General features: G+C 34.3%; 1 protein-coding gene across 1 annotated transcript in view; it reads left to right on the top strand.

Moving 5' to 3' along the window:
* Positions 1-20,853, top strand: part of rg (A kinase anchor protein rugose) — a 334,338-nt gene that overhangs the window by 293,955 nt on the left and 19,530 nt on the right. The window contains exons 30-38 of the mRNA XM_089088303.1: positions 480-617; positions 3,387-3,672; positions 4,526-4,810; positions 6,450-6,594; positions 7,646-7,900; positions 12,048-12,268; positions 14,153-14,268; positions 17,591-17,964; positions 20,151-20,376. Coding sequence (XP_088944429.1) covers positions 480-617; positions 3,387-3,672; positions 4,526-4,810; positions 6,450-6,594; positions 7,646-7,900; positions 12,048-12,268; positions 14,153-14,268; positions 17,591-17,964; positions 20,151-20,376 — 2,046 coding nt within the window. The remainder of the gene's footprint in view (positions 1-479; positions 618-3,386; positions 3,673-4,525; positions 4,811-6,449; positions 6,595-7,645; positions 7,901-12,047; positions 12,269-14,152; positions 14,269-17,590; positions 17,965-20,150; positions 20,377-20,853) is intronic.

The raw sequence follows: 20,853 nt of genomic DNA on the forward strand, positions 1-20,853 counted from the left end.
GCATAAGCGTAGAAATAATTTACATTTTATGTGATTCTATATATGCAAAGCTTGTTAAGTTTTGAAGTGCCTAACAAAAGTTTTTAATGTATAAAAATTTTGAAAATGGAAAAAAATATGACCAAAAATGGTTATAGTGTTAATGGCTATAACGAAAATTACGTCATAGAAATTAACATTTCCGTGAACCTATTAACAAAGGTCTTAGTCCTCTATTTACGAAAATACAGAATTTTGTATTTTTCAGAGGACAATCTATCGAACTAATGGCTTTCGAATATCGGGGGAGGGCTCATTCATCGAAAAAGCGAATTTGATTAAAATGGGCGAAAATATTATTGCTTAAACTTCTGGCATATCCGGTTGGATTTGACCTATCAAACCTATTTTTATCCTCCCAGTTTTAGGGGTCAAACTTAGGCATGGTGATAGCCATAAACCAGTTAACTTTTTCTTGGAATTAACAAAATTTCTTCTAGTTCCGTCGAGCTCACAGACATCCCCGCCAAGTACTGATAGGATGAAACAAACTATCCTTAAGCCTGGGCCACATAGAGAGCAGCAGCATTGTCCAGATATGATTTTACGACCTTTTCCTGCACCACTGCCACCCGGTGGTAAGTCACCTCCTTTCTTCCACTTTCTTTTTAGCTTCATTTAGAGCTCAGGCTACTGATTTTGTTCATATAAGTTGCCCTTAACAAGAAAAAACTTATTCGATTAATTATTGATAATAGTGGTGATTTTCAGCTAAAAGTCAGGTTGGGAGCAATTGAACCTTCTCGTTTTCCCAGTTCATGGTTAAGCAAGCACTTAGATAGCTAATTGAAATGAATTATACAAGTCCATCTTAATAGTTGGCATTAAGAAGACGCCATCAGATTTTTAAAAACACAAGAACCAAACGAGGTTTTTTTTTAATTTGTTTTTTCAGCCAAATTTATGTTCCCGCCATCTGTAAGGAAAAATAAATGTAAAATTCTTCTAGAATGTGAAAAAGCCCAAACCAGTAATCAAGATCTGGTTGACAGCTGGAACCAGACACACTAAACACTTCACAACTAACATCCTATTAGTTTTCACATTTTTTTTCTATAATTTTAATGCAATATGTCAGTTCCTTCTCTCTAATTGGTGTTACCCCTCCCCCAACCCCATAAAAATTTTGCTGTACGTGTCTAGCTTGATTAGCAAGGTTTTTAAACACATGTTTGGGAAATATGACAGCTAAGTAAAAAAAAAAGAGTCGATCTGCTTATTAATTCTCACAATTTTTTTTCTTCATAAGATCCACAAACAAGTTTCTTTTATAAAGACTATTTAAGCTTTTGCCCTTGGCGTTTGTCTAGTACGGTTGCCTAGACTCGCAACGTATTGTCTCTCAAAAAACCGATTTTGATTTCGATATAGTGTATGTGGTACGAGGTTCCATTTTTATTGGTAGTTTACGTCTGCAAAATCACTATATATATATATATATATATATATATATATATATATATATATATATATATATATATATATATATATATATATATATATATATATATATATATATATATATATATATATATATATATATATATATATATATATATATATATATATATATATATATATATAGTATATATGTATATATATATATATATATATATATATATATATATATATATATATATATATATATATATATATATATATATATATATATATATATATATATATATAAGCATTCTCTCCCAAAAACAGATTTTGATTTCGATATAGTATATATGGTATAAGCTTCCCTGTTTGTTGGTACTTTACGTCTGTAAAATCACTAGATATCTCCTTGATATCCTTTTCTAAACACAGTATTTGTTATTGCTCGGAGTGACCTTATTTTAGACGTAAATATTTTCGAAGACCACACTTCCTTTCCATGACGTACAAAAAACAGTTCAAATGGGATAACTTCTTTTATTAGACAGTAAAAACAATGGCAGGAACTTCTGCATATTTCGATCACATACATGGGCTTAGGGAGGTGGGGGCAGCTGCCCCCTCCCCCTAGACCTTCAAATTTACATTAGATATGGCTGAAAAAGCAGATGGTTTGGAAAAATCAGTTGATAAAACTCCATCACACTATCGACTGCCCCCCCCCTAGACAATATGCTGCCTACACCCATGATCACATACACAGTGATCCTCATCAGCAGATTATCTGATCGTCATATCCAGAGATTTTGTCATTGTTTTCACTGTCTAGCAAAGGGATTTATCCCTATTTGAACTTTTATTTGTACTTATTTTAGACGATTGAATGCTTGTATTTTTATTATATTATCCTTATGAAAGATATTATCCTTATGAATATCTTTCATCCATAATTAATGGAGTGAAAAACAAAACTGGAATTTTCCCAGCTTTTTTAATTATCAGTTGTCAAGGACCTAGCACTTAAATATTTCCACACCTTTGCCTATATATATACAACTTAGCATTAATCAGTATATTTCTTTTCATGTAAGTTGAATGATAATTGCAATAATGTATTTGATGTTATCTTAAATTGCAGCCACTGTTATAATTCAGGAACTCTAAAAATAGAAGATTCATGCTGCAGTTGGTCCCCAGTAATCCAGATAAAACAAGTTTCAATATGCATACCTAATTCATTTTCTAGTGAAAAAATGAATTACTTTATTAGAAAAATTGTTTGGTGTCCCCAACCAAAATGCATATCTAGTACTTCTTTTAAATATCAGTTCGAAAGTGAGAAAGGTTCCTTCAATGAATCTTTATCTACAGGTTGAATTCGGAGAGGATTATTCACTTCAGGAAAGCTGGGGAGACATGGTCGGAAAAGGTTTTATTATATAGAGCTCAAAGACTGTCCGACATGGTTTTATGTAGTATATACCAAAAGGAAGTGACACTAGTCAGCAAAGCTCTAGCAAGGAGGAAGGAGGTTATCGTGTTTGAACCCCCCCCCCCCAAAAAAAAAGTGTCGGACACGTAAAAATGTAACAAAATGCATATAAAAAATTCTTTATGCATTTTTAAGGTTTCTTTAAACCTCCCTCCCACAGAAAAAATACCCCCCCCCCCCCGAACATAAATCCTAGATATGCCCTTGCTAGTCAGCTACAGACAATAGATGGTTTGTTTTACCATTAAAATTTTCCAACAAAAAGCTGTTCCTGAGAAATGCTTAAAAAGCTTAAATTTGCTCTATTGTAAAATTAGGAATGTGTAAGATACACCTTCTTGTCTCTTTGTGGCAATATTTATAAGTGTATTTGTTGGACCGTTTCAGGTGGCACAGCCTTGCCTTTATAATTCCTATTGTCTGGAGCTGATCGAAGATACTTGAGCTTATTGTTTCTTTTATTCTTTTTTAGCTTCTAATTCAGACCGTCAAGCTTTACTCACGCAGCAGCTGGAGCGTGCTTTAGGACTGGCAGCTCCTCTTTTGAGAGAAATAATGGTGGATTTTGCACCATTCTTGTCCAAAACACTCCTTGGCTCCCATGGGCAAGATCTGCTCAACGAAGGGAAGGGTATGCAAACCTTCAAGCAAAGTACATCAGTTGTGGAGCTAGTCATGCTACTCTGCTCCCAAGAATGGCAGAACTCTCTTCAAAAGCATGCTGGCTTGGCTTTTATTGAATTGATTAATGAAGGAAGGTAAGTGCTAAATAAGATATGGACCTTACCAGCTACATCATAGATTTGTAATAACCTTACTAGGATAAAACTTACGTTTTATCGGTAAGGAAATTAATCTGGTTCATGAATATCATACGACGGATCACTTGGCTATCTAGTTTTTTTTTTTTTTTTTTTTTTTTTTTTTTTTTTTGAAAAAAAGATCCGTTTTTACGCAAAAGTTTAAATGAAGAAATAAAACACTAATTTAATACGATAATCATCGTTTCATCTCAGAGATACAAACGCCTATGTTTCTAAATTATTCTTCTTTCCGAATACAAAATTTTGTCAAAAAATGTGCAATTTTTGGTTTTTCAATCCAAAACATGTTGCTTTGTAACCCTCTAACTTTGATTAATCAGAACTTTAACTTGATGAATAAAGAAGAGAAAAACCTGTTAAGACCTTGGGTTTTTTTTTCATATGCCTGTATTTGGCATTAAGAAGAAAAATGACTTTTATAACCCCTTGAAATATGTAAAATTGGCACGTAGCTGAATGAGACGAGAAGCAATAACTGAATCAGATGTAATTGAGATTATTCAGGGTGTAAAAATGTAATTGAAGCAAAATATATTCACCTAACCCATATTCTTCCCCCAAAAACAGTAGTTGGTGGTAATTATTTTGTCTTCCAGTTGAATTTACACCCGCGAGTATGTTGTAAAACTTTCTAAAGAATTGTATTTAGCCTACGCAAATCTATCTTCATAGATCATCCGAATGCTGCCCATTGATGTTGACTACATTAGCGTTTTGTAATTCAAGGCTTTTCTACTAGGTTTTTTGTAGCTTTATTCTTTGATTGATTATTATTTCTTTTACATAGGCTCCTCTCCCATGCTATGAAAGATCATATTGTCCGGGTTGCTAACGAAGCAGAATTTATATTAAACCGAATGCGAGCTGATGATGTCGTTAAACATTCCGACTTTGAAGCTCTATGCACTACAACTTTAGCAGAACGACGAGAAGAGGAAGGAGTTTGTGACCAGATTATTGTTGCTGCGCGAAGGCGTGATGCCGCTTTGGCTAGCCGACTTGTAGATCGTGTATCATGCTTGGCGATGAGCCGGTATGGTGCTTGGGGGAATCCTAAAGAGTCTGACCACAGGTGAGTTTCCAAGAATCAAATAAAATAATGCTGGCTATTTTCTCGTTCTATATTTCTTGTTTGGCTTTTAATAAATTAACCGATCAGCCGTACAATCATAATAATGAGGAATTTGAGACCAGATTATAATGGACTCATTGTATTATAATGGTCTCATAATAATGAGGCCAACTTAAGCAGAACGATGAGAAGAGGAAGGAATTTGTGATCAGATCATTATTGCTGCACGGAGGCGTGATGCCGCTTTGGCTAGCCGACTTGTAGATCGTGTATCATGCTTGGCGATGAGCCGGTATGGTGCTTGGGGGAATCCTAAAGAGTCTGACCACAGGTGAGTTTCCAAGAATCAAATAAAATAATGCTGGCTATTTTCTCGTTCTATATTTCTTGTTTGGCTTTTAATAAATTAACCGATCAGCCGTACAATCATAATAATGAGGAATTTGAGACCAGATTATAATGGCCTCATTGTATTATAATTGTCTCATAATAATGAGGCCAACTTAAGCAGAACGATGAGAAGAGGAAGGATTTTGTGATCAGATCATTTTTGCTGCACGGAGGCGTGATGCCGCTTTGGCTAGCCGACTTGTAGATCGTGTATCATGCTTGGCGATGAGCCGGTATGGTGCTTGGGGGAATCCTAAGGAGGCTGGTCACAGGTGAGTTTCCATGAATCAAAATGATGCTGGCTATTTTCTCGTTCTATATTTTTGTTTTGGCTTTTAATTAATTAACTGATTAGTCGTACATTCATAATAATGAGTCATAATAGTCCTTTAATGCATTCGAGGGAAAGGACCAATTACGAGTAAAGCTTCTTGATTTGATGCATTGCTGTTCTGTTTCTTGCCCTTGGTGTACTTTTTTTTTCATTTAAGGCTTGTTAAATATTTTTAGCTATGTATTTTCTTTATCTTATAAAGAAACTCTTAGAATTTTATTTGTCTATTTTCGCTTCTCTTGATTGAGTAACACTCCGCTTCTCTTATGGTGCATCTTTTAGCTCGTCTTAAAAGTAACTAAGTTAAAAACAAAAATATTTTCTTCAAATGAAAGTAAACAGCGACTTAAAACTAGAACAAACATAACTATCCTAAAAATGGGTGTCTAACACCCCTATTACCCCCCCCCCCATGCACTTTTTATGCTAAGGCTAGATTAATGCTAACTTAAAAGAATTTTATAATGCAAGAAATATAGAATTAAATAGAATAATCCGTGATTGGTGGAGATGCTTTGAATGAAGTTTTTAGCAGCTTCCCTAATTAAACCAAAATACAAGGATGAGTCACCTTTACGAAATTTGAGGATACCGGCTTTCTGATGAATTTAGCTTTGGCTGACTCAGCCATACAATTAACTGTCACACTATTTGAAAAGAGTAAAGGAAAATTACGAAAAGATAATTGTCACTATTTCACAAAAAGCGGAAGGGGAAGTTGCGAGAAGAAAAAATGGGATTTAGTGAAAAGGGGATAGGACATATATAAAAAAAAATAATTATATCTTCTCATGGTTTCTCAAATCGGCTTGTTCTGACTTTCTCTTCCAATTTAGATCACTTGACTTGTGTTTTAATTTTCAAAATTTACAAAATATGTTAGAAAATTGTCAAATTTATCTGTCTTAATTCTAGCATTGAACACTGGAAATTAGATGCTTGGGAAGATGATTGTAGGAGAAGAAAACGTTTTGTTCGGAATCCATTGGGAAGCACTCATCCTGAGGCCATACTTATCCCGGAAATACGTGCCAATAGCCCACCTGAAGACGAAGAAAATGTAATTGTTGTTGTTTTTCTATACATGGAAGCTTTAGGGCTTGTTTTTTTTGTTTGGCAACGTTTCTCGTATTCTCTGTGTTGTTTTCTCTTTTAAGCTTAACAAATTAATAAGTTTCCCTTTTGGAAATTGAAGAAGCGAAACTTTTTCAATCGATAGTACACTGTAGACTCATTTGAGATTGACACTGATTTGTATTAGACAAATAACTAGGAAATCTTTTTCAAGAATTTAGTCATACAGAGGTCGTTGTGACCAAGTCCATTTTTCACATTTTCCCACATTCTATTGTCGGAATAGTTATTTACCTCCTAACTATATATGTACGTTGTGCAATTTAAAAGAAATATGAATTGTGAATGCAAAATACAAAGGTGTTTTGATCCTTGTTAAATATAGAATTTCTTACAGAAACTTGCATAATTAAGACCCAAAGAAAAACGTTTTAATAATAGAGGGTAACTAGTTTATCAGAGTGAATTCATCATTGTGAAGTTGCTGAGGTCATTTTTGATTTGCAGAAGACATGGTTTTGCATAGAGGGTGGGTGGTACGGAGACCCTCTCATGAGGGATTTCTGAAATAAGCAAATTGTGAAGCGAACGAATCATTTCATTTTTATTTGGAGGAGGGATAACGGCCGTGGCTTGTCCAAGAGATGGAGGGGGGGGGGGGTGATGACAAAACAAAATTATGTCTTTGTATCCATTCTTGCGAAAATTTATCATTTTCACCGTATATTCTGTGGATTTTTTAGTTTCAGGGACATGGTTTTCTGACCTTTCTCTAAATCAATCCCTTGTCTAAAGGGTAAAGTGTTTAATTGAATTTAGAATACTCGCCCTAGATTGTCTGTCGAAATTCTGGAGGTGGTTATCGTAAATGGTTAGTACAAGACATTGTCCATTTACCTTGACTGAAGTATCTTGCAGAGTGATACCCTTTGGTTCAAAATTTATTTATGAAAGTGTAAATCTATGTGTCCCTTTTTTCCGCTTACTTTTATATGTCATACACTGTTCTATTTATGCTAAATAAACTATCGGTATAGATGCGGGGAGAGCTTCCAACTCCATTACCAACAACGAAGTTGCCTCAAGGAGCAGTGGAAAGTCATGATGACCCTGAGCTTTTGATTGAAGACCGTGATTTCGACACAGATCTTGTTGGTCCAGTCAATCTAAGCTGTAAGGCAAAACTAATAGCGCCAGGCGTTGTTGCCCCAGGAACCCTTTCCGTAACTTCAAATGAATTGTATTTCGAGGCTGATGAAGATGATCCCGACTTCAAGAAGAATGATCCAGGGGTAAAATATTTTCACGCTTATTCAAGTCAATTTATCTTGTCAAGGTGACCATTGTTCAGTTGCCAAAACTTTATAATAGGCCAAAAAAGCCACAATCTGAAAATATAAAAACCTTATAACTAAATAAAACAACGTTCTATCGTTTGAACTGTTTTTAACAAGCAAACATCGTCAAAATTATGTTCTACGTAAAAAATAGGAAATTGGCAATAGATAAAAATGAATGCAAAGAATTTTGATGAGAAAAATTAAAAGCAAGTGTGAATATCTAAAAGAAAACCTCAATAAAAATAATAAAAAAATGTCAGTTGGCCATACGTTAAAAATTTGAGAGAAGTCGATAATGAAATGTTTCTATCCTAATAAAAGCAATCAAAGAAAGTCAGTTTGTCTATGATAAATATTAAAAACTTATGAAAAATTGACGAAACCATAGATGAAATCAAAATTTGCTAAAAAATGTGCAAACTGTCCATTAACAAGCTAACGAATTTTATGTGAAGCTCATGCAAAATAGTATTAAAAAATCACATTTCTACTGTATCAACTAGTCTGTGTAGATGCAGGATTATTATTTATTTATTTTTTTTAGATTCTTCCTTCGGTGAACTAGATATGGCTGGGCAACGTGGTGAGGGGGAATAGAAAACGTAGGAATTTTTGTGATTTTACTTTCACTAAAACGTACGGGTTATTTTCGCATATGAATGGCACAAGGCTGCCACTCCTTGGAGGTATCGAGAAGCGTATGTACATTTACCTTACAAAAGTATACTAAATGTAAATGTACTATTATTAGTACATGGTAAGCGGCAGGTTTATATATATATATATATATATATATATATATATATTACTATTAAAGGAAACAGAATGATAAAAAACGCATATCAACGTGACGTCAACTATACGAGTTTTTTTTTATTAAAGCTTTAAACGAATTTTCCCAATTTATAACTATCTAGATCGTTTTTTCGGGCCAAAAAATAAAAAAAAAACTCGTATAGTAAATATATATACTAATTTTCAAAAAAATGTCGAGCCGTTTTCGAGAAAATTGCCTCAGACATCTTTTCTGTGCTTTTGTTTTAGCTGTTTGGATTGATCTTGTCGCGCTTTATGATCCAGGTTGCTGGACAACAAAATTTCTTTACTCGAATTTTGTGTATTGAAATTGAATTTGATATTGATCGTCCTTGAATTCTGTCTCATTGAATACTGGACATTTCATTGTCCAGATTTTTGTTCTTCAAGCGATGCATCATTTTCACCAGTTGTAAATTTGCGGTTTTTTGGTCGTCCTTTAGGCATATGAATGCTGACACATTTTATTAGAAGGGCCATCTTGTGATCTCGTTTCACCAACAATTTCTTGTAAAGCATTCTCTTGATTGTATTTAGTTACAAATTGGATAATCCACCAAGTTTTACCATGAGCTTCCTGGAATTTTTCATAATTTTTTTTCCTTAATCGTGCATTTGCCTTACTATTGGATTTTCCGTAAGACTATGTTTCTTCCATTCTTTCAGTTTTAACACTTCTTTCGTAAAGTGACAGTCTTTATTCCCTTGATTTTAGTTATCCATGGTGTAATGGGGCCGGATTTTCTTGTTACTTTTTTATGTTCTACAGATCTTACAAGGTGTTCAGTTATTTTATTGTACCATAAACTAAACTTTTCTTTTGCGAATACATTTTCATTCTAACAATGTAAAATATTCCATCTCAAGTCAAGAAAAAGCCTCTGGGTTTTAGTTGGTTCCAAGAAGATTGTACCCGGAAAAGTTGCTTTCATGGAAGATTGCCAGGATTGATATGGCCTGACCTCCTCCCCAACCGGTTTTATAGACGTAATATATATCGTTCAAGTCGGCATAATTCATGGAATGATCCCAAGCATCCGTTTAAACTCTGACTTGCCCTTAAACTCATCCAGACATAGTTATACCCAAACACGTTTTATTACTATATGTTGCAGAAAGATGAACATGCCTTACTTTGCTGTATTAGCAACACTGTGAGTGTAAGGTGGAGTGATAAGTGTAAGTGGCCCTTAATGATCCTGAGTAAAACTGTTCTGTTTTGGGCATTGTCCTTGTTAGATAAAAACATATATGTTTTCTTGAATTCCATTGAACCTTCTAATGGCTAATTGTCTACATTCATTAAAAAAAAAAGTCATAGCCTTACTGAATGTAGAGGTGGATGACAAAGATTTATAGAAACACTTGGTTATCTACCGCCTAGTAGCTTGAGCCTGACTTAAAGCTACTAGACGAGTCCAGGAATTACGGCAGACGCTGGGATCGAGATTTTTTCGTCCCTCAAACCAACGACCACGGATAGACCCTCTTTGAGCCAAAAAAGTCTGAGGATCTTGAATGCCATGATGGACTTGCAACGTGAAACAAGTATGATGGCCATGATGGGCTTAAAGACTTTATTATGGGCTTGCAATGTGAAACAATTGAACGTACTTTAGGGTGAGGAAATTGTTTTTCATGCGAGTATTATGAATAATAATAACTCAATGGCGTAGCTTTCCAATTATTGGTAAAGTGGTTTTGTTGCAAACACGCGGTGATAGAGATAGAATCAAATTGTTTCTGCAATCAGTTATAATGGAAATAGTTAATAGGTATTATATTTTGAGCTAAAGTAACATAACCTTAGTTTGCACATGGTGCAATTTTGGAAATGACAACATAGATTGTGTTACGTTTTGCATTTTGGGGCGAAGTAAACAACCATGTTCTATCAAAGAGTGAGTGTGGCCAAGGGGCTAGGTCATATTGCAAGTAAGCTTGCACTTTGTTATCTTAATGTTCGACTGATTCTCTGAGAAATCAGTTAAGAGTCAATGTGACATTGCTCATGTTGAACTTGCGTCACCTAACGGATATTCCTCAAGGACATATTTCATCGTTTATAGCGAAAATCAATATTTTGACTATCCAATTGTGAAAGGAATGCATCTTTACTTGATCATATGTGCTATCTGACTTTTTATGAGGCAGATAGCACAGCAACCATGATCTGCTTAATTTGTTTTGGTTCTTCTTTAGCAACAAGAGAAAATAATAGAGCTCATTCGTATTCTAAAGTGGGTCTCATAAAAGATGTATATCATTTAAGGGTATTGTACTTAGTGGAACTAATTTTTGAAATTAGGTCTTAGAATGGGAAATAACCGACTTGTTTTCTTAGTGATGCTACTAATGTGATTATGCCGTTTAAGGCTATCATAAATAGTGACACCAAGAAGTTCCACGGAGGGTACCGAACCGCCAGTAAGAACATGAACAACAAAAGAAAGCGCAGAATTTATAAAATTATTCGTCTTTTTTTTCTTTTTTTTTTTGGTTATTATTGGCATGATATTCTTATCTATATCCGTTGTTATTTTTTTATGATTCATAATGGCTTATTTTAATATCTACATTACATTTTTCCGGTATTGACAAACCATCAGCGAATTTGAAACCGTGCGAGTAAGTGTTTGGTGCTCGGGTTTAATTTGAAAATAAAAATAATAGAATTTAATGCCGTAATAAAACGAATATGATTCTCTGATTTGCTTCTTCACTTCAGGCTCACATAGAAAAAAATAATTGTGGTCATAGTGGCAAAGTTCATGAATTGCATCATTGGACAATTTTAATTTATGTAATTCTCTCACGGCTGTTTCTTACATGGCTATTGCTGGTGTGTTGAACAGATTGCCAGATGTATTGCCGAGCTGTCAGATAAAGTTAAATTTTTATCATCTTAATAAACTGTTTCATAGAGAAACTATATTGCTTTATTTGGCAACTAAATTGTCAAGACAAGCGAACGATGCTTCTCTGTGAACTTAGAGTTTAAGCCTTTTGTAATTTATTCGCCTCCTCATATTTAACCTAGCGAGACGGTTTGATCTCTTCCTGGAGAAATCTTATGAAATGAGTATTTAGGACAGATTTATGTGTAGATCATTTTGTTTATGTTATTCGATTTTAAATTCAGTGTTCTTTGCAGAAATGATTTAAACCCCTTCATAAAAACCAATCTCAGGATATAAAACAGCAGAGGTGACTGTAGTGTATTTTTTTTTTTTTTATATATATATTTATTTTTTATTGTTTTTTTTATTCAATTCTATTTTAGAGCCTGGATTACTGTGAGCATCTCCATGGGAAATGGTACTTCTCTGAGATGAGAGCTATTTTTAGTCGACGTTATCTGCTTCAGAACTCTGCCATCGAGATTTTCCTAGCAAGTAGAACGAGCATCATGTTTGCTTTGCCTGATCAGGGCATGGTTAAGCGAGTCATCAAAGCTTTACCAAGAGTTGGTGTTGGCGTCAAATATGGAATACCACAAACAAGGTTTTTCTTTGATTATGTTGTGCTTGTGTCTTCAATGCGTAAAAATTTTTTTTAATAAGCTAAAGAGAAAAATAAATTGTAATTTATTGATATAATTATGCGGGCTGGAATCTTTTGGGATATTTTATCTGTTATTTCTCTCCATAACTTGGTCCTATCCCTGTTCAAAACTTTTTCTCTTTTATCCCCCCTTTCTCCCCCTCCTCTCTCTCTCTGTCTCTCCCCCTCCTCTCTCTCTCTCTCTCTCTCTCTCTCTCTCTCTCTCTCTCTCTCTCTCTCTCTCTCTCTCTCTCTCTCTCTCTCTCTCTCTCTCTCTCTCTCTCTCTCTCTCTCTCTCTCTCTCTCTCTCTCTCTCTCTCTTTTTTTTTGCATTTAAGAATTTTGAAAAATGTCCCTTTTTTTATTTATCATGGAATACTTTCTGCAGAAGTTTCCCCTCCCTTGAAATCCTTTTTTGGGTCTTATGACTCTTTTCACTATATGCAAATGTGTATGGCTTTACACCAGGATTGCTAGCATCCCCCTTCCACTTTTCATGGGCCGTTTTAGGAATCTTTTTCATACCTCCTTTATGGTATTTCCTATGGTGATTTCAAGTTGTTCTGCTCAATATTTTTCCGTCCTTTTTTTAGTTTGCCCATGGAAATTCTAAGCACTTATGTGTCATTTTAAGGGCACAAACATAATAATAAAGGTCATATCTGAAATATTACAAAAGAAACTTTTTCAATTTGTGATGTGAATCTTGCCACTTGCTGATTGTCCTCTAATAAATATTCTAGAAAGACGAGATGATTTAGCTGGTTTGCTATTTTAATTGTTTTTCATGTAAGTCAGTTTTTTTTTAACGATTGTGTAGGGATTTGGGTTGGATAGGTTGCAGCCCTGCTTTCTACTTGGACATTTGTATTGTATGCATTTACCCTCATATTTTATGGACTTTTGTCTGACGAAATCCCCTATTCGAGCAAACTAATGAAATTAAATGCAAATGTTTTATTTGAAAAAAAAAGATTTAAACTTAAATTATAACGACGCAAAAAAGTTTAGGGGACCCCCTCCCTCCGTCCTAAATTTGGTTGGAGAGACCCCGTCTGGAAAATGTGAACACGTGCGTCTGTAATTGGTTTTTTTTGTGTGCGTGTTTGTGCGTTGTTTTTTTTTTATAGCGGAGTATTTCCTCAAAAAAAAAATCTCATATTGAACAAAAAGACCACAAACACATAACCACGAACTGATTCCCCAGAATTTGAAAATAGAAGCTGTCCTGGTAGGATCATTGTACAACGGTACATTCAAAATTGTCAACTAAATTAAAAAACAGAAAAATATTAAAAATATAGAAAACTGAAAAATGTCTTAGATTTCAAGCAGTTAAGTCATCAACAGTATATAAGCTTCCCGCCTTGGGGAGGGTGGGGCTATTGTGCTTATTATGTGTCAATCTTGTTACATTTATTTTATTTATTTTTTAGGCAATGCAAAAATGTGTTTGCTCCTAGTCGTAAAACAGTGAGTGAGATATTTATTTCAAAAAGATCACTATCACAAGCCCACAAAGGGCCGAATTCGGACTTCGGAGTCGACAATATAAATGGTTGCACTAAAACTGGCCAAAATGCAAAAAAAAAAACAACGAAATAGAAAAATCATAATTATATTATGATTTTTTATGATATAATTATGATAAAATCATAATTATAAAATCATAATTATATTATTTTTTAATTTATTTTATCAAATTATAAAAAGAGAAGTACTTGAGCGATTTAGAAGTGTGAGCACTTAGAGAAGTGCTCAACCGATTTAGCCTCGTTTCAAGCATCAAAAGAAATGTCTCTTTGTATTTTGTATCTAATAAACGTCTCCCTGTTTCTATATTAGAAGAGCATCAATGATGGCTCCACGTCAGCTAATGCGTTCTTCAAATATGGTTCAAAAATGGCAGAGAAGAGAAATTTCCAATTTTGAATATCTGATGTTTCTCAATACAATTGCTGGTAATCACTTTTTGTTTTTGTATTTTTATCGATTCGAAATCAGTTGCTTTTCTTTTTAAATAATTTGTATACTTTTAATTATTTTACTATCCCTTTTTTTATTCGCCATCAGTTACTTCTCTTTGTAGATAATGTTTTTATCCCTTTAATTACTTCATTTTACTTTTTATCAGTCTGCGAAGCTAAATAAAGAAAGCTCAAGCTAATTTTCTATCTCACTTGCGCACAAGTAGTTATAACATCATTATTGATCCAACATTTTTATTTTTCTTGGAACAGGCACCATGAGTCTTTATGTTCAAAATAAGATAAATAAGATTAAGTTACAGTGCGTATCCTTTTGTTGTTGCTTCAATTATAAATGAATTTCAGCAATATTCTTTGCCCTTATAAGAGTGGAAACAGGGGCTAGTTGCGGCTAAAAAATATCATTGCCATCTAGCGTTAGGCGATACTTGACAATTTTCAAGCTTGTTAATCGTTTTGCTGTCAGGAATTGAGATCAGACACTAATTACTGCACTAATTTTACCAACTACGCAAGTTAAATTAATTATTCTTATTATTGCACTGAAAAAATGCCAAGTATCACCAAAATGTTAGATGACGTTGAGAGTTCTTATTTGTTGACACTAGCGCCAATTCCACCTCTTGTAAGCTAACCATAACTCTTTGCTCTAATCTTCATTTTTCCTTACTTATATGTGAGCACAATAGAGAAAATGGGAAAAATAAATTTAAATCTGTCATATACTTGTAGGGCGTGGGGTGGGTCTCGAAGACTGGTCAGAGTAATCTTATCTTTAGGTTTCCGTAGGAGTTTGACGTGAGCACACCAATAAACTTTTCCTCATTCAGTGATTATATCAGTCATTTTGCCCTTGCTCAAGAAAACTTGAGACGATCATCTTCAATAATAGTGACGGCCAACCTGTGGCTTGGGTCAACGTGGCCCGAATCTCGACTCTGTTTGGTGATTCCAGGCATAATAATAGTCTCCTGCTCATATGCTTGCCACACTGTACTCTTTTGTGGTCCTTCACTTTCTCTTTTATACTAAAAAGTAGAAATTGTAAGATGAGGTGAGAAAAGTGGAGGATAAACAATTTGGATTCCGAAACTACTAATTTTAATTGTTCCATTTTTCTTTATTTTTGTTTTATGGTTAGTTAAGGTACACTGGTGAAATGGTCCTGGCCTGCAAGTAGTCATGAAAATATGGTGTAATGTTATTCGAAGTAGAAAATCTGATTTTAAATACTTGACAAGCGTCTGTAGCTCTAGAGAATAATCGTTTAAAGGAAACTTATGTATTTTTATATATTAATATCCCAAGGGTGTAAAATGAACTTGAATGCCTGGCTAGAGCATCACTCGCAATCTCAGGGTTACGGGCTCGATTCTGTCAATAGCTTTTTTCGTTAGTAAAAAATGAAACATTGAGAATATATTCCTTTATGGAATAAAAGCTGGATTTGTGGAGCAAAAATCAATTTTAGACTATTTTACGCGTATAAACAGATAAAAATTATAATAAAAGGGAGAAAGGATCTTTCATCTTCGTAGATGAGTGTTCCCAAAGTTATAGTGTTGGTAAGTCAACCCGGATTTGTCTCCCAGCTGAGTTGAAATTTTTAGGTACATTTTTTTGGGGGAGGGGGGAGAGGTGAGGAGGGAAAAGCAACTTATAATGTTATATTAAGGAGAAGAAACAATTCTTCTCCAATCCTACATAGTGGGTCCCACCACTCAAAAAGGATTCAATTGGTTTCACTGCCTCGCCTGTAATTCCACAATTTCCTAACTTCCGTATTAAAATTACATATTCAACAGAATCGAACGCTTTTGACATGTATAAAAAACATTGATGCCACTCCAAAACGCAGGTCTAGAGCATTATTTACAAACGCGATCAACAATAAAACTGCCTATTCCGTTGACATCTCTTTACGAAAATTAAATTGATTAGGGTTAAAAACGATCTATTCTCCAAAAACGCAGATACTCTGAATTTTTATATAAGTTTCTCTAATAACCTAGATATAACAGAAAGGAGAGAGATTGGCCTATATAAAGCATAGCATATACTAAATACGTAACCTAACCTAGGTACCCCCCCCCCCTAAACTCCAAATAACAATCGTTTAAATATTGTAATGAAACCACACTTTGCAATCCATTTATCTCTTGCAAATAGCCATTTGACGGGTTTCGTGTCTGGTTTCCTTGTACAGTCTATAGCGCTGGTTTAGCTATAATGCTATTATACTTTAGGTTTATACAACCTATATATAGTTGTCAAACACATCCTGAAAATACCCAACTTATTAACTACCCAGCTTGTTAACGCATTAAGTAACGCATTAAAAGAGTTTGTGTCGCGGCAGTGTTTCTTTTTTTTTCTTTTTTTCTTCGCATGATATTTGACAGGCTTTGCTCCTAATAGTGTAGTCGAAGAAGAAGGGCATCCGTAATACAGGTAGTTGTGTTTGACATGGTAGAGAGGATTTCTAGTACCTTTGGATGGTTTCTAGCGTTTTTTGCGTATCTTTTTTTATGTTTTCTTGAAGATATAAGGGATTTAAATAGATTTAAAAGCCGCCGGTTATTTCTTCAAATAAGGGTGAGAGTGACTTTTTTTCTTCTGCTCGAATAAAGATAAAGAACGTTTTTCTAGGCAAAGCAAGCGTCTTTTACTGTGTGTAAGAATAGTTTCCTATTGTGTAAGGATCGCAGAGATAGTAGATTTAATAATGCTCGTTTTTTCTACCTAGTTGGGTTCTGGATTTTTTTTTTCTGATAGTTTTTTGGCCACAAAACTTAATAGACCGTCGTGTCAATTTTTGAAATTCTTTTGTGTCAACAATGAAAAAGGTAAGTCTCGAACGAAATTGGTAAAAACTTGCGAACTAGCATTTTATCTTATATCCTATTCCCCCCCCCTCTCTATAACTATTCCTCTTGGACCTCATTGTATGGTTCTTGACAGTTATTAGAACCTTATTTATTTAAATTTTTTACTGCTCTTTTTAGATGTGTTTATTTTTTAGTATAGTCTTTGTAACTTTTTTTATCCTGTCTTTGCTCAAATCCTCCTGTTACCTTGGTTTTACGCTTTAATGACAAATTTTAATTCGAGCAAAATTATGTCAAAGGATATTTTAGAGGAGATGGAGTTTTGTTTTTCTTGCACCTATAAAATTTTGTTTTCTTGTGTTTAAAATATACGGTGCTATTAATGAAACTTATTCTAAAGTCTAAACTCACCTTTGTCTGTGCACTTTGTTTCTTCGTTACTTAACATCTTGCCCTCTCGTTTTCAGGAAGAACTTATAACGATATCAATCAGTATCCAATATTTCCGTGGGTATTAACTAATTATGAAGCCACCGAATTAGACTTAGGTCTTGCTAGCAACTATAGAGATCTCTCAAAACCAGTTGGAGCATTAAACCCAGCTAGGAAGCAGTATTTTGAGGAGAGGTATTTCACTTGGGAGCATGACTCCATACCTCCGTTTCATTATGGGACGCATTACTCAACAGGAGCATTTACTTTAAACTGGATGCTCAGAGTGGAGCCGTTCACTACAATGTATTTGTCTATGCAGAACGGTAAATTTGATTATCCTAATCGATTATTTACGTCAATGCAAACAGCGTGGAAGAATTGTCAAAGGGACACTTCAGATGTCAAGGTAAGCTTTTCGTTGAACCAGAACTCAAGCCGGTTATTCGGCAGGTTATTTGAATGCTTCATTTTCTAATAAATATGAAAAGTTTAATTTTTTTAAGTATTTCAGGTATATGGATATATTATAACTTTTCATGCCATTTCTTCTGCTAAATTTTATTAGAAAAGCTTTTTTTTCCTTTTTAGATGTAATATTTTTCAATTTCATTATTAACCTTAGTTTTCTTACAAAATGATTTAATTATTGCTTTTTACATTGGCTTCGAAACTTCTTTAGAATATTTACAAGATGAAAAATTCTAACCGTAACTAGATGAGGAAAGAGCTAGACAGGAAGAGATACTGAGGCAACATGGTCATAAGAACAAGTTACAAAGAATGGTGAAACTAGCTGTTAGTCTGAGGCATAGCGTGGATTTTATTTTGGGAGGGGTTTAAACCACTTCCAGTTTGTAGGGGAGGAGGGGGTTGGCAAATATGGAAAAAATAGCCGTCATTTAACGGTTATGGTTAGGAACTTTCCTCTTTTTGGGATGGGTAAGGGGTCAGCCGACCAAGTATTACTACCAAATTTGTTGCACAACTAGGTCTACTTATATTTATGTCTTTGTTTTGTAACAAAAATGACATAAATGTTTTTGTTTATTTCGTATGTATTACCTATATATTTTAATAACTAAATAATTGTGGTTTTTAAAAGTGTAAGTATTATTAAAGGGTACATAAAAGTGTAAAATATATAATAAAAAAAGTATAAGTGCTTAGAATAAATACTTATTTAATATACTCCTTATCACTAATTGTGGCCCCGTTCCTATCTTTAACTGAGACAAGTTCCGATTGACTGTTAATAAAGTATAGTCCTAAATTATTATATAAATACAGCATAATATTATTAATACATATTTATCACAGTAATATTGTTCTCTGCAATAGGCTTTTGAGACCACGGTCTGAGTGACGTAAATTATTATATAAATATAGCATAATATTATTAATACATAGTTGTCACAGTTATATTCTTCTCTGCAATGGGCTGGGGAGACCACGGTCTGGGTGACGTAAGTTATTGTATAATATAGCATAATATTATTAATACATATTTATCACGGTAGTATTGTTCTCTGCAATAGGCTTGGGAGACCACGGTCAGAGTGACGTAAGTTATTATATAAATATAGCATAATATTATTAATACATAGTTATCACAGTAGTAATCTTCTCCGCAATAGGCTGGGGAGACCATGGTCTGAGTGATGTAAGTTATTGTATAATATAGCATAATATTATTAATACATATTTATCACAGTAATAATCTTCTCCGCAATAGGCTTGGGAGACCACGGTCAGAGTGATGTAAATTATTATGTAAATATAGCATAATATTATTAATACATATTTATCCCAGTAATAATCTTCTCCGCAATAGGCATTGGAGATAACGGTCTGAGTGTTAGTGCTAGTAAGCCAGGCGAGGCACCGTCCTTTATCTTTTGCGTGCTTTTTTTGTACTATTTTTTTTTGGTTTTGCTTTCTTTTTCTTTCACTGGTGAGCTCTTCTCCTTCGGCTCACCCTGTCCAAAGCTTTTACTTTGCTTCCCTTCTTTTCTTCAAAAGTTCGTTTTGAAGTTTCTTCGAAATCTGGCTCTAAGCTCACAAATGACTGTGTGATTTATGAAGAGTTATTCACTTACGTTGCCAAAGCTACTAAGTGATTTCTTATTATGAAATTGACAAAGTATCGTTAATAGACCTTTAGATACAATTCCAGTATTAAGGAAAACAACATCAAATCGCTTTGGGTGTCCATGACTGACCAGTGGTATCAATTGAAGAAGGCATTTACCCCCCCCCCAACCAAGACCTGCTTGCCCCCCCCTAGATTCTGAAAAATAATTCATCCCCCCTCCCCATACATTTCTTTGAATTGATGCCACTGTGAGTAATATAATTGATCTGTAACGCTTTTTCTTATGAGGTCAGTTATTATCTATTTTCCTCTTCATGTTCTTCATGTTGTAAAATATCATGATATTGTCTCTTTTTTTCCTTTCTCTAATATTGACGGTTATAATTGAACTTGTTAACATGATCTAATGATCATGAGCTTGTTAACATGAGCAAGAAATGATCAACATTTTTTAAGGAATTTTAGCTCAGCTAATATTCATTTTCCTCTTTGTATTATAGGAATTGATACCAGAGCTTTTCTATATGCCTGAAATGTTTGTGAACTCTAACCGTTTCAATTTGGGTAAGGACGAAAGTGGAACACCTGTCAGTGATGTCCGTTTGCCACCTTGGGCTCATTCACCGGAGGAGTTTGTCCGAATTCATAGAATGGCCTTAGAATCGGATATAGTCTCTTGTCAGCTACATCAGTGGATAGACCTAGTATTTGGGTACAAACAGCGAGGTAATTCATGATCATAGTTTGGGTCGGATTTACACTTATTAAGGCCCTAAACTAGTTAATAAATAGGGCTCATCGTTCGTTTAAATAGTATATGGAGGGCCGGATCTGGGGGAGGGGCATGTGTCCCGGGCAGCACGCCCGGGGGTTACAAAACAAGCTTAAATTTTAATGTTTTTGGGCGAAATTTTTAATATTTACAGTATTGATGGTGCGACAGGGGGCGGAAAAATCTACATTTGCCCCCCCCCCTCCGGAGGAAAAAATCTAACTCCGGTTTTGAGTATATGTCAGTGCCAAATATGGGTTTCGGATACCTAGAAGGCTAAAATGAAATATTGTAATATGGTTGATAATTATAATGATAATGATACAATGAATAATTTAAGATAATGAACAAGATGATGAATAGGTAAGAAATAAAAATGGATAATGAATAATATCATTTTTATTATTTTTGAATCATTTTTATTCACCAAA

Source organism: Artemia sp. Qi Xiang Cuo, chromosome 4 (genome assembly GCF_049724085.1).
Source record: "Artemia sp. Qi Xiang Cuo chromosome 4, ASM4972408v1, whole genome shotgun sequence".
NCBI lineage: Eukaryota > Metazoa > Arthropoda > Branchiopoda > Anostraca > Artemiidae > Artemia > Artemia sp. Qi Xiang Cuo.